Source organism: Dermacentor andersoni, chromosome 10 (genome assembly GCF_023375885.2).
Source record: "Dermacentor andersoni chromosome 10, qqDerAnde1_hic_scaffold, whole genome shotgun sequence".
In the NCBI taxonomy this organism is placed as follows: domain Eukaryota; kingdom Metazoa; phylum Arthropoda; class Arachnida; order Ixodida; family Ixodidae; genus Dermacentor; species Dermacentor andersoni.
This window is the reverse complement of record NC_092823.1, coordinates 56,123,746-56,136,980: the sequence shown is the minus strand read 5'-3', so window position 1 is coordinate 56,136,980 and position 13,235 is coordinate 56,123,746. Positions and strand designations below refer to the sequence as shown.

The 13,235-nt window shown below is 49.7% G+C and overlaps 2 protein-coding genes across 3 annotated transcripts in view; one reads left to right on the top strand and one right to left on the bottom strand.

Annotated features, from left to right (window-relative positions):
- The first annotated feature begins 443 nt into the window (after nucleotides 1-443).
- Nucleotides 444-5,591, top strand: LOC126543779 (endothelin-converting enzyme 1-like). The gene is made up of 2 exons (XM_050190891.3): nucleotides 444-1,841; nucleotides 3,334-5,591. Exons 1-2 carry the CDS (start codon nucleotides 763-765, stop codon nucleotides 4,778-4,780), a joined length of 2,526 nt encoding a protein of 841 aa, XP_050046848.2. The 5' UTR covers nucleotides 444-762; the 3' UTR covers nucleotides 4,781-5,591.
- The window catches only part of LOC126543782 (uncharacterized), a 58,868-nt gene continuing 50,742 nt past the window's right edge, over nucleotides 5,110-13,235 (bottom strand). For both annotated transcript variants that reach the window (XM_050190907.3, XM_055062369.2), the window contains exon 3: nucleotides 5,110-11,985. In XM_050190907.3, the coding sequence (XP_050046864.2) occupies nucleotides 10,853-11,985 (1,133 nt within the window). In that variant the 3' untranslated portion in view covers nucleotides 5,110-10,852. The remainder of the gene's footprint in view (nucleotides 11,986-13,235) is intronic.

Genomic DNA, 13,235 nt, shown 5'->3' with positions numbered 1-13,235 from the left:
CGTGGCTCGGTGCCCGTATGATTGGGGATAAAGGAAGAGAATGGAATGGTCGAGGCGAAGCTCTCCTCTCCTGCTGCCACCTTGTCTCTCTGTTTGGGCTGCAGGAGAGGAGGATGGCACTCCTCGCCACCGGCGCTCGCGCCGCAGAAAATAACACACATACTACGAATCGGTTTATATGTAAAGCCACGTATACGTTATATAGCTCAGATGTGACTGTTAAGGACCCTGTTCTCCACAGAATTCCGCAATGAAGCGGCGAACGTTAGCTAAATGTGCAAGATGTAAGCGCCTTCAAGCGCATAATTCCTTTAGTAAAGCGAATGGCTTTCAGGAAACTTTGACATTCGCTCACATTAGCGATAACCGTTAATAGTTTATGAACAACATTTCTTTATTGGGGTAATTGTTGGTCGAACGTTTCACCCAAGCGTAACACCCGTTCTTGGGCAACGTTGATACGCACAACATTGTTATTGGCCTGCCCCCCGAAACGGGTACGAGCCAGAGTTGAGAATCATCACTATCAGACTACTGTTTCGTCGCAGTGAAGACAGTTCTTTCGGGTTACGTGCGGACCTTTGATTCTCGTATTTGTTTACTCACCTGTTTACACTCATATTGGTTCCCACATGCTTGACGATCAAGTCGCTTTCCGGGGCTTGTCGCTCAATTTTCTGTCGCTTCGCGGAGCACTCTCACCTCCGCCACGACCATCGCCATCGCCGCGACAGCCGGACGGCGGGCGGCGGCGGCGGCAAGATGGTGGTTGACAGGCCGGCTAATACAATCTCGTTCGCCAAACGGCCGCGAAGCGACAGCACCTTCAAGACGGCCGACGACAGCAATGTCGTCTACGTCAGCCTGCGCTCGGTGCTCATCTTCATGGCTGGCATCACGATCAGCATCGTCTTGAGCATGGCGCTCTTCAACGTCGTGGCGTCGCGATTCACGACGCCCGGAGGAGTGGAGGTCGACTCCCCGGCGTACCCCCCGCTCCGAGACGCGATGGCGTCTGCGCACGTGGCGCCGGTTTCCAACGCCGCGCCGCCGTCCCGGACCCCCGCGGCCACGCACCGCAAGAAGGGCTCCGAGAAGCGCGGCGCCGTCGCCAAGAGGCACAAGAGACACAAGAAGCGGCGGCACAGCCGGCGACGGAGCCCGCACGCGAGCGGCAAGGAGGAAGGCGAAGGCGACGCCTCGGAGGCGGAGCACGGAGCCATGCGGGCTCGGCAGGACGCCCCGGACTCGGTGTTCGTCAACAACTACGACTCGTGGAGGGAGATCGCCGACGAAGGCAGCGGGGAGCGACGCCGGCGGAGCGAGTGCGGCCGGCCGCAGTGCCGCTGGCTGAGCCGGTACCTGACGTCCAAGCTGGACTGGACCATCAAGCCTTGCCACGACTTCTACTCGCACGTCTGCTCGGCCAAGTGGTTCACGTCGTCGTCGCCGCCGCAGGCGGCGGCGGCCGCAGAAGGCGAGCGAAGGGACCAGCAGGACTCGCTGGACTTTCGGACGCAGGCGGTGGCGAGCCTCATGAACGAGCTGGCCGCCTACCTGAGGAAGAAGGTGTCCGCCATGCCGTGGGAGCGCAACGCGGCAGCGTTTTTCACGGACTGTCTGCAGCCCAAGACGCCGCGCACGCTGAGTAGCATCAGGCCGCGATTTCCCATCTGGCCCCTGGAGAAGATAACGTCGGTCAGCACGCTGCCCAAACTGGTGGCGTACGTGGCGAAGTTCTTTCGGGCGACGCCGCTGCTGAAGACGTACGTCGGGGATTTGCGCTCTACGCTAAGGAACGACACGCTCTACGTGGACTCGCCTGTTCTGCCTCTGGCGAGGTAATATGAAAGTTTTTCGGAAGCTACAAGCAAGCGTTTACTATCCCGATATTTATGCACCCTAAATCGATTTCTTGTTCGTGAATGACGCGTAGATAGATAGGCGATCGAGCGCGTTGAAGCTCTTCGTATATTCGGGATAGACACTCGCGGCTGAGCTGCTCTCATGGGCTAATTTATTGTCTGCATATAGCAAAATACGCAGCAAGGATACAGCTATTTTGCGCCTGAATCGAAGGTAGAGGTCGTGTCCGCACCGAGCTTCCCCAGCTCTGCACTCAACAGAATGCACACTCATAGATAAAGGGAATAGCAGCGCTAGTTTAGTCCATCCATGAAAAGTATAGTTCTGTTGCATTAACTATAACAGTGTCACGAGCTCCTTACTTTACTTGCGTGCGTTTATTGTTATTCTGGCATTACCAGGTTCGTACTCAATGGCACACAAAAAGCAGGTATGTTGGTTTATTATGTGTCTAGAATACATCGCCATACCATTTTGGTCATGCCATCTTCGTCGTACCATTGGAATCATTTTAGCATCGTCATCCTTCCATCATAACGTCGTCGTTATCACATGGTCGTCATGACATCGTTGTCATCAATCCGTCGTCATCATATCACGGCAATCAATGCATCCACGTCTTGGCGTCGGGGTCATTTTATCGTGTTCATTTGCTGTATTGATTCCAGTGTCATCATGCCATCGTCCATGCGTCGCCGTCATATAGTCATCTTCAAGCCGTCGTGGTCGTTCTGTCGTCGTCAAGCATGGCATGTGCATCGCAACGAGTTCGTGTTGGGCGAGGCAGTTTCCTGCGGAAGTGCGTCCAGCTGGGTCGCGTGGTCTCTGCTTGCAAATGGTCGCCAAACAGGAACATCGTTCTACACAAGCACCAATGCAAGCTTCGCCTAAACCGATTCCCACAGCGCGTGGGATCCGCAGATTTTTTTTTTTTTTTCAGAGGCTTCTAAACCACTTCACACTTGATTATAGCTGCTGCTTACCGCAGTCTCGTGCGTTCCACATCAGTAGCTCGATAACTGGCACACCCGACGCCTTAAGGACCACCGAGGATGAGGTCGATTCTACGCAACTCTCATAAAACGGGCGTGCCCGGAATAGAAGGAGAGTTACGCCTCGGTTCCGCTGGCGACAACTAGAACGAAGCGCACAATGGCGTTCAAATATGGCTTACTCTCCCACAACCGCGGTAACTCAGTGGCGGCGGCCGTATTTCAACGGGGGCGAAATGCGAGAACACTCGTCCACGTCAATTTATGAGCAAGTTAAAGAACTCCAGGTTATAAAATTAATCCGTACTCCTCCACTACGGTGTGCCTCATAACCAGATCGTGGTTTCGGCACGTAAGACCCCAGAATTGTTTTTGTTTACTATCTCTCTTTTCACGGCACCTGTTTGAAAAAGTATCTCAGCCCAATATCTCAAAAAGTCACGTACCTTTACACTATTCTGTGCGCATGCTGCAGATTCCAATACCTCTACCCGATGGCCAAGGAAGAAGACTACAAAAAAGTACTGCGAGCGGCACTTCAAGGCCGGCGAGCTGGTGGCTTACCGCAAGCCATCGTGAAGCTGGAACTCGCACTGGCCCGCATCGTCTCACGAGATTTCGTTACCCTCGCCGACCGCGCCGTGGAGACGGAGAACCTCCTCACCGGCGACAAATTCTGGGACCCGCTCGTGATGGCTCTGGTCGAAAACCGGCGCGAAATCCGAGTCCTGGACCACAAGTACCTCATGAACCTCATGTCCGTGCTGCGAAACGCGACGTCAGCGCTCGATGTGGCCAACCTGATCATCTACTCGACTCTCACCCAGATCGCGCCGCTCATCCAAAACATGTCGTTCCTGACGCCCCTTGGTCTCGAGCAGACGGTGACTGGCGTTCCCATGCAAGTCCAGGGCTGTCTAAGCCTCACCGAAAAGGCTTACCGACACGGGATGCGGCTCCTAGCGCTGAAGGCTCTGGGAGTCACAGAGTGGTCTCCGGAGAAGCCCAAAGCTCGAGTGATAGATAACATGATCGCCGACCTCAAGAAGAGTCTCAAGAAGTACGTCCGCGTCTGGTTCACCGAGACCGACAGTCGGAGAGACGCGTTGAAGCGGCTCAGGACTCTGAAGGTAGATCTGCTCGGGGCCACGCCTCACGACGAGCTCACGTACGCCAGGAACGAGAAGCACTTCAACAAGCCGCGGCAAGTGGCTAGCCTTCTCGAAGAGGTGCACGGTCGCGACCCCGGCTACGGGGGCGACTTCTTCCCGGGGTCGGTGTTCTCGACCGAGCCCAAGTACATAGCCGAGACCCACACGCTGTACTTGCCGCCGGCTATGTTCGGGCTCATCAACAAGATGCATGAGTTCGACGACCCGCTACTCATTGTGCCATTGATCGGCGCGCCCATTCTGAAGGCGATGCTCGCCGTCATCGATGGCCGGGGTACGCAGACGTTCATTCGCGACTCCACGGTCAGCACTCACTGGTGGTCGCCGACCGACGACGCCAAGCTGGTGAAGATCAGGTCCTGCTACCGAGACCTGTACGCCCTCTCGCTGAAGGACATGCTCATAAACAGCAACCAGCAGGCCTTCTTCGAAGAGTTCATTGCTCAGGGCGCGTTGCTCGACCCGCTGCACAGGTTCTACAAGGAGAAAGTGTCCAAGTACCACTCCGACGGGCTGCGTATAGAACCGGAGTTCACGGCCGACATGCTCTTCTACATTGTGTACACGATGGGAATGTGCGAACCGCGGGGCGCCGAGCGTTACAAGGTCAAGCACAGGATGGGCATTCCTGCCCGCATTCTGGTGAACGCGCACCTGGGCAGTAGCGAGCGCTTCAGACGCGCGTTTAAATGCAAGCACAGCGACGAGATGATGCCGCTGCATTCATGTTCGTACTGGGATGAGCACTGAACGCTGCCCCTTCATACGGGACTCTCTCCCAGCTCATGTCACGTGTGCATCGAGTGTGTTCACCATGCCGGGTCCCTATACCCCATTCCCAAACCATCCATTTTCTTGCTCGAACCCTAGCTTTTACAAAGAAGGGCGCCATTATGCGAAGCTCGGAATAAAAGCGCGGTGATTTCATGGATGCCATCTGAAGAAATAGGCATGCGATTTATCCAATGCCATTCACTCACCTTTCGGCTATATTGACGTATCCCGCGAAGTACTGTGTCATGACTAAACCTTACGATAAGGCGCGATACTGGAAGAATAAGAGGGAATAACGCTGCAAGCAAGTTTTCCTTTCTTTTAATTTATCAACAAGCTGCGTAAACACATTCCATCACAGGGAATATTACTGCAATAGCAGTATCACCGCCATTAACCACTCTTGAGAATGATTGTAATTCATCACCGACACCTACAAATAACAAAAAAAATCTGCAGATATTAAACCTCGCAACAACGAAGAGTTTTGATTTTACTCACTCATGTACAGAAAGGAAACAGCGCGCTTATTCATACGTCGCAAAACAGTGTGACCACAAAAGCAAGAGTCAGAGTAACACTGCGCACTATTGTAATTCATCACCGACACCTACAAATAACAAAAAAAATCTGCAGATATTAAACCTCGCAACAACGAAGAGTTTTGATTTTACTCATGTACAGAAAGGAAACAGCGCGCTTATTCATACGTCGCAAAACAGTGTGACCACAAAAGCAAGAGTCAGAGTAACACTGCGCACTAAGGCGAAAAAAGCGAGACATCTACCGCATGCTTTGTCCAACGCGCACACAAAAGTAAATGATAAGGAAAGCTTCAATCCCTAAACAGAGCAACAACACGCCACAAGCATAACCACAAATGGCTTGCCTTGAGCCACCAAAACTTTAGAGTTTAAAATATACCCGGCTCTAACCAGGAAAAAAAAAATGTGTATGAAGCGTTTCTTTGACAGTGGTAGCCAGAGTTCGTCCCAACCACTGAGTGACTGAATCCGCATACCTGTTTTCACGAAACAAATGTTTCTTAACTGGCCCACACCCAACAGGTGATAAATCACCACTGTTGGCAGTATAATTGCGGAAGTGTGTAAGAAACAAGTGGCCAAGCAATTACGTCACTAGTCATTGACGTAAAAGTTCTGCGGAAACCCGCAAGGTGGAGAGAAGTAATTAATAAAGCCCTGCCATCTGCTAGCCACCTGGTTAGCTCAGATGGTAGAGCGGCTGCCCCGGAAAGGCGGTGGTCACGGCTTCGAGTCCCGGACCAGGACGAATTTTTCTTCAACTGCGAGGCTTTTCTTTTGAGGAGCCCGTATGAGTTTCCTTTCTAGCAATTGCTACGAACGGGTTAATGTCTGACTTTCCCTTTATCAATTAGGTCACTAGTCTTAGGACATTTCACAATGAACAAGTATAATGTGATCAAATTTTACATACTCAATTGCTATAGCAATCATACGGCACAATTTAATTAAGCGTTTTGATCTAATACTTAATTTACTGAGAAGCGAGTATTTGTCATTTAGTTAGGTGTTTTAACAATATGAAAGCACGGAAAAGCCCCGAAGAACATTCAAATAAGAGACATGCGTGACAGCACAGGCTGTGAAATACTGAATAGTAAGCCTGCCTAAGAAATTCTAAGAGAAATTCGTTCTGTACTACCGTTCGAAATATCCATCGGGACATCGTGCGATTGTTTATCTTCGACCATTAGACAACAAAGTAACGTGCAGGTTCGCAGAGAAGGTACTGAACACATTTCACCATACCTGACTTCAAATGTCAATTTCTGCTGTGCTTTATTTATGCCTCTTTTTTTTTTTCTGCCTTAACAAAACCGCGAATTCGGTAGGTTTTGATGGCGGCCTGCAGTGAAGGGCGCAAGCACACGCACGTGCAATGTATTGTGAAAAAACAAATAGAAGACACACAAAGGGAACTAAACATTGCATGTGCATGTGTTTGCATCCTTCAGGCACTCATTAGGATATACCAAATTGCCCACCAACAAGTTCTACTTGGTAGGTTTTGGGCTGCCCTGCAGTGCATACGAACAAGCCCTTGCAGGCTCGGCTGCTTGTTGGTTGATGCAAGATCTAGTTTCCACAAATGTGCGCAGTTTCGGCAACAAAACTCGCGTACCACTTTCGTACTAAGAAGATTCCAACGTTTTCAGCAAACCTGCATCTGGCAGTTCAGAGAAGACGTCCCGTAATGTTCCTGCGAAGGAATTAACGGATGTGGATTGGTCCTGTCTTTGCTAGGGGCGTACCCCGATTGGCGGTTCCTGCGATTAGCATTCGGTATAACCCTGCCATATCTTTGCACGCAGCGTTTTAGCCAGGAAACAGGAGCAGACAAACAGAAGTTCGTTCTTGATCAAACTAGGTTCTCTCGTCGACGCTTGCTTGGCCCCCATAGCGAATGACGACCGCAGAATTAAGGTCGCATTTTAAGGAAAGAGAAGCGATGCGCATCACCAACGAAACGAAGTATTCCTTCGTTTTTTTTTTCTCTCTCGCACGTACACGCACGTCACAATCGGTAAGCAGCGTGCCGCGGTATGATTCCATGGACACCAGGAAGGCAGGATACGACGCGGCCCGCGAAAGCTAGGACTTGAAAGTACGAAAGTTGGACCCTATCATGACTCTTTTACTTGCATGCTTGGGCGAGAAGAGGAAGACTTGCGACAATGTGTTCCTGCGCTGTGGAGGCTCCACACAGAGGAGGTGAAATGACAATGACGTGCTCGTGCTTACAAGGCACTTGTGCCCCGATCTTTCATTCGCATCGCAGACATCTCCGCTGCAAGGTATTGCAGAAAGAGAGAGAGAGAGAGAGCGCGTAAACACACCTATGACTCCAGAGTGAAAATAAAACGGATGTTGGATGATGGAAGAATTTCATGCTACGCCTCGTATATACCATCTAATTCAGCTCAGTCATCCGCAACATAAATCTTAGGATTGCGTCAGCAATTGAAAAAACAGCCCCTTCAGTTTAGCCTTCGCAACCCGCTCGTGGCGCCACCGTCTTCATAAGGTACGCGAGCCCGAATCAAAATTGATCGCAATAACTTACTGAACGAACTACTGAAAGTGCCTTTGAAAATCAGCTGAAATCGCCGAGAGAAACCACTGGGCGGCTTTCTCAGCTGAAATTCTGACAGACTTTGTCTCCGTGCGCTATTTGGTGCCGCGTGACCAACATGTGGCACTGTTGCCGTATCGATCCAACTTCACACGTTTTGCGGTTGCTTCACACGTTTTGCTTCATGCGGTTGGCAGCGAAACCGTTCGTCAACGTCGCTCACCTTGCACAGCGTGGACCAACGCTAACTGCTGTGGCGCCATCTGCTAGGCGGAAATCGATACACTTTTCCCACCTTGTTGCCACCTCTCTAGGCCTGGCGGCCTCGAAACCCACCATTGATCTCAATATTAATTACGACAAAACATCGCCTATACGTTATGCTCGGCGCGAGATGAGACATAGCGATGGCTCATCGTACTGTTTATTCTTCGCTTTTACGGCGGAGAGCAAATAGGCCGCCTGCATGAGCCCGTGCACGTTCTTACGCAATCACAGTAACTGGGGCGCGTGCCATACCGGTAAACTCCGCGCATGGGAAGTCATGACACCCTGTATTGGTAACCGCAAGCTGGTAACGCTATGCTAAAACTCTCTGATGTAAAACGTGCCAGATCGTACTTCCTTCATAGCAGCGTCGCTTTCACCCACCACCCACACATAAGTAGATCGTTAGCGAAGACATCAAAACACGCTGTTAAAATGCAAGAAAAAAATTGAAGGAAAAAATTAATGTTGCTTCACGCTCGAATATAACCCTTAAATATCTCACTGAGCGATTCGAAAGTGCACAGTCCCAATTTCCCGGAGCCTACAACGAACGCTACTCATGCTTCGCCTTTTGTTTTTAACACACGCGACATGGAAGCAAGTTCAACCTATAAAAAACTAAGAAAAAGAAGAGCACTGTTATTTAATTTCTTGCAAACGCAGCCTTTATAGTCATTCTTATCAAACATTTTCACGTGATGCATATCCCACGTATGCAATGGTCTTGACGGTGTGTTATTCCGTGCGACCTGATATGTTTACATTATTGGAAGGGAAGGATATGTAGGATAAGAGCTCTTTTTCTTTATCGTCACGGTCCAAGTGTGATAAAGGTCCGCTTAATGAATACCGCTACACATGATTACTATTATCTCTGTTGGAAATAACAAGTGTCTATTGTCCTGCGACAGATATGAACCCCACTCTTCTTGTACTCCTGTGCATCTATTTGATAAGCTTTACCTTTCTTGACCACGACGTGCCTTTTGCGAATGAAGTTGGATATATGACATGTATCCATATATATGTCATATATTGGATAGAGCTGCCTGAGAACGTCATTTTCTTCGGTGTGTTTCAGTTATAAACCATATACACAGTTTTTTTTTGCAAATATTGGGCTTACTAAGGGGTTTTCGACATATCGGTCATACTGACCTTTTTTGCGATAAGAAAGCAGCACAAGCATTATACTGTAATTCTCAATATTAAGTACTTTGAAAAGCCAAGGCCAGCACTTGAGCGAGAACATAATGTTTCTCTATCTTCATCAAAAGCTGACACAACATAGCAATAAAGCAACTGTTAGCACATCTCACATTATAGAAATGGCACACTCCCGATTTGACTCGCCATAGTTTAAGTTTGCTCTACCTTTCTCCGCAACTGAACCCGCTACCTGATATTCCCCGAAGGCAAGAAACACTACTTTAGCGATGCTTGGAGATTGCATTCACCGATGCATTTTCATTCTTGATAGGAATGAACCAATAGCGCCAATCGCAATACATTGTTGCGAAGAAACTCTAAAGCACCTTCTATGCCACTAAATGTCCTTTAAAGGCCATCCGCACCACTATATACCAGTTAGGCCGGAAGACCTTTCGTACTGACCATGGTCTTGAGACCACGGTCTCACCCATCACAGTTGCAGAAGGCCACAAAAGCGCTGCGGCGGTTCCTGAAGCCAACCGGACTGTGAGGACCGTCTGTCACACAGCACTGACAATTCCAGTAAGTCGTTGACTCAATTGCACACCGACTCTCAACTCCCTCCTCTTCTTTACTCTTTCCCTCTCCTTTCTCCAATGCAGGATAGCCAGATGCCTTCAGTGCTCGTGAACCTCCCTATTTTTCATTTATACTGTTCTCTTTTCCTGTAATATCTTACATGGCTGAAGCAGAATCAGTCTGAGTAGAGAATGTGAGTTGGATCAGCCTCGCCAGCAAGCTGTCTGTGATGTGGTGTTTTGATCCTGATGAGGAGGAACGCACGCGAGAAATAGCAAGCAAGAAGTTTCGCAAGCAATCAACCGACAGGAACAAAGACAGTCCTCTCACTGTGGCATGCGGTCACCAACGCCGTATCGAACATATCTGCTACCCAACAGTTCACGTCTGTACAAAATTTGATCGAGAGCCTAGCCGATGGTCGCCACATGCAACAAGCAACAACAACAACGACAACAAAAACGTCTTGTTGAAAACTGCAGAAAGCCCCTAGAAACGCAGCCTTTTATGGCGTCAGATAAAAGGGGGAATAGTACGTAAACCACGATGTTGCCTTGACTTTTTCACTGATATCACAGTGTGTATTTCCTTTGCCAACAGGGCGCATTTTAAATAAGGTGAGAATTGTATTGTGTAGACAGAGCTTGCCAGTTTTTATAAATTAGGGCGGTGAGTTACTTTGGCTAGTGGAACAACAAAACTATGTTTTGGTTGTATACATTTATCTGTGTGTCAAAAAGAGGCAAGAAAGACGCCTTCGCATTGCACCAGGGAACTGACGTTTCTGGAAGCTTTTAGCGGTTCTTCACGCCGACGACACTTTCTTTTCACGTGGAAATTTAGCATGCTGGCGACCATCGGCTAGCGCTAGCACGAAGCACCAGAAACTTTGTTCGTGGCGCGCTAAAGTTCCAACTACACATCCGCGACTCACGTCACGTGGTACATGCCATCGACGAGGAAGTCCATCTTGGAATAGTGCCTCCTCTGCCACACGTCTAGAATCCTTCGGCCGATAAGGCCCATAACGACAAAGATAAGGAGCAGGCCGAGACACAGGCCTATCACTAGGCTGATCGAAGGCGATGCCTTGGGCATCAGGTCGACGTTCAACGTCGTCGGGGCGAAGATCTGTATGGGTCCCCTGATGTCGCCGGACTTGACCGCGTCGGTCGCCTTCTCTGTCGCGTTCGGGCTCTGGGTAGGGACGCTGGATGCGTTTGTTGACGGGTTCGAGGCTTTCACGGGAGCCGACAACGGGGACCACCACGAGTCGCCGTCGAACATCTTCGTGGGAAGGATTTTCTTCATGGAAGCCTCAAGAGCAGACGACACTGTCGTAGTGGTACTGGTCGTCCCTTCAGTTGACGACGACACTTCCGGCATATCGGAAAACGGAGGCGGAGACATATCGTCGTCGGCAGGCGTGGTAGAGGACGATCTGTAGAACGATTCTGTCGTTGATGCTGTACCTGAGGGCGACAGTGACGTGCTAGAAACGTGATTGGCACTATCTGTAGACGAGGTTGCTTCTTCGTGAAGTTCGGAGTGAGTCCTAGACTCGGCCACGTGGTTTAATAGGTCTAAGATGCTGCCAAGACCTAAAGGTTGGTGCGTCGTAGAGGTTGAAGTTGAAGCGTTCAAACCGGACGCTGTAGTGACGTCATCCGTCGTCACCATCGGGCTGTTTGCGTCACTATCTTCCGTGTTGAGCTTTGGAGCGGACGTGGAAGTCGTCGTCGACTTATCGCCGCTGGCTGCCATAGTGACGTTGGCTGTCGTCGCTTCAGCTACGACGGGTAACGTCGTATCGGGAGTAGGTGAAGTCGACGACGAAATCGGCGTGGCGTTAGTGGAGGAGATATTTCCCGTGTGTACTTCGATGTTACTGTACTTGGGCCAGCCGGCGACGACCCGCCTCAGGAAGGCCGTCGCCGTACGGTCCAGGCTAAGCAGCCTGGCGGACTTCTTGAAGATACACTTTTCAGGTGGGTTGCAGTTAAACAAGGCGCAAAGTACGGTGCCTTTGTCTTGAACCTTGACAGTAGCAACGCTGCAATCATCTGCAAAAATGCAGAGAAAAAAAAACGATGGCGTGAGTATACTGAATATATATATATATATATATATATATATATATATATATATATATATATATATATATATATATATATATATATATATATATATATATATATATGCAATAAACTTCCCCTTTAGAACTCGTATGTGATTGTGTTATTTCGCCTAACATTAGAGTTAGCGGCTGTGCAACAGCAGAACAATGAATCCAAGATATTTTATGGATAAAATGTCGAAAACAATATATATATATATATATATACGCAAACGCTAGGCGGGGTTGCAGTACACTATACATTTGACCATCAACGTTGCTCACAGCACCTATGCGGTTTTTCTGAACATATATTTTAAGCCCAAAGAAGAAACACCAAATATTTGCGCGAGATAAGAGAATTTCGTCTTTCCTATGTACCCTTTAGTGCAATATGATAGTCGGAACAGCCTAAAGAAAATGGCGTGGTGGGGAGTTCAGAGACAACGCATTTGTTTAACGGGAACGACACGGTTGCTGGTGGGAAAGTGCCGGAGTCGAACACCAAGCGCAATTAGCCGGGGTATCCTAAACCCTCCGTTACACAGGTCACTTCCTTGCAGATATCGCGCACTGTACCGGTGGAATGCTCCACTACGATACGGCGGCGGCGGTTTCCACGTGCCCATTCTCGGGTATTTCCGCGTGCGTAGGAAATCTGACCCTGGGAGTGTTAACCAGCGCCACTCATGGTCATGGCGGCGGGCGTGTGGACATCCGCGTGTACGAAGAACGCGGGTTTCGCAAATTTCACGGCGTGGCCTCGCATCGCGGGATGTCTTGAGCACACCGGCACGGAGTGCAGGCACCTGTCGCTCCTGCCGTGTCCTGTCGTCAAGCTTTTCACCCATCGCGTAGTGACACGCCAACCTTTATCTAAATGCATACCATCCTGCAGCAACGTTAGGCCTTTTTTTTTTTTTTTTTGAGCGCAGTAATTTTTTACAGCCGGAGAGGCCGCTGTCTGAACTTTCGAACAACACACACGACAACTAATCATACGCGACGGCAAACCGCCAAAAGCACTGCCTGCAACATGACGCACAGTTTTTTGTTTCATTGGAGAGTTTCAGGTTAGGGAACGCAAGCGAGTTGCGTACGTAAGAACTAGGGGCGACGGCACTGCGCATACGCAGACCCAGACGTAGGGGGTCTGCGCATGCGCTGCATCGTGGCCCCTACTTATTGCGTGCGCAA

Coding starts and splice junctions, on each gene's coding strand:
- LOC126543779 (XM_050190891.3), top strand. CDS start 763: ATGGTGGTTGACAGGCCGGCTAATACAATCTCGTTCGCCAAACGGCCG. Junction 1,842..3,333: donor CCTGTTCTGCCTCTGGCGAG/GTAATATGAAAG, acceptor CGCATGCTGCAG/ATTCCAATACCTCTACCCGA.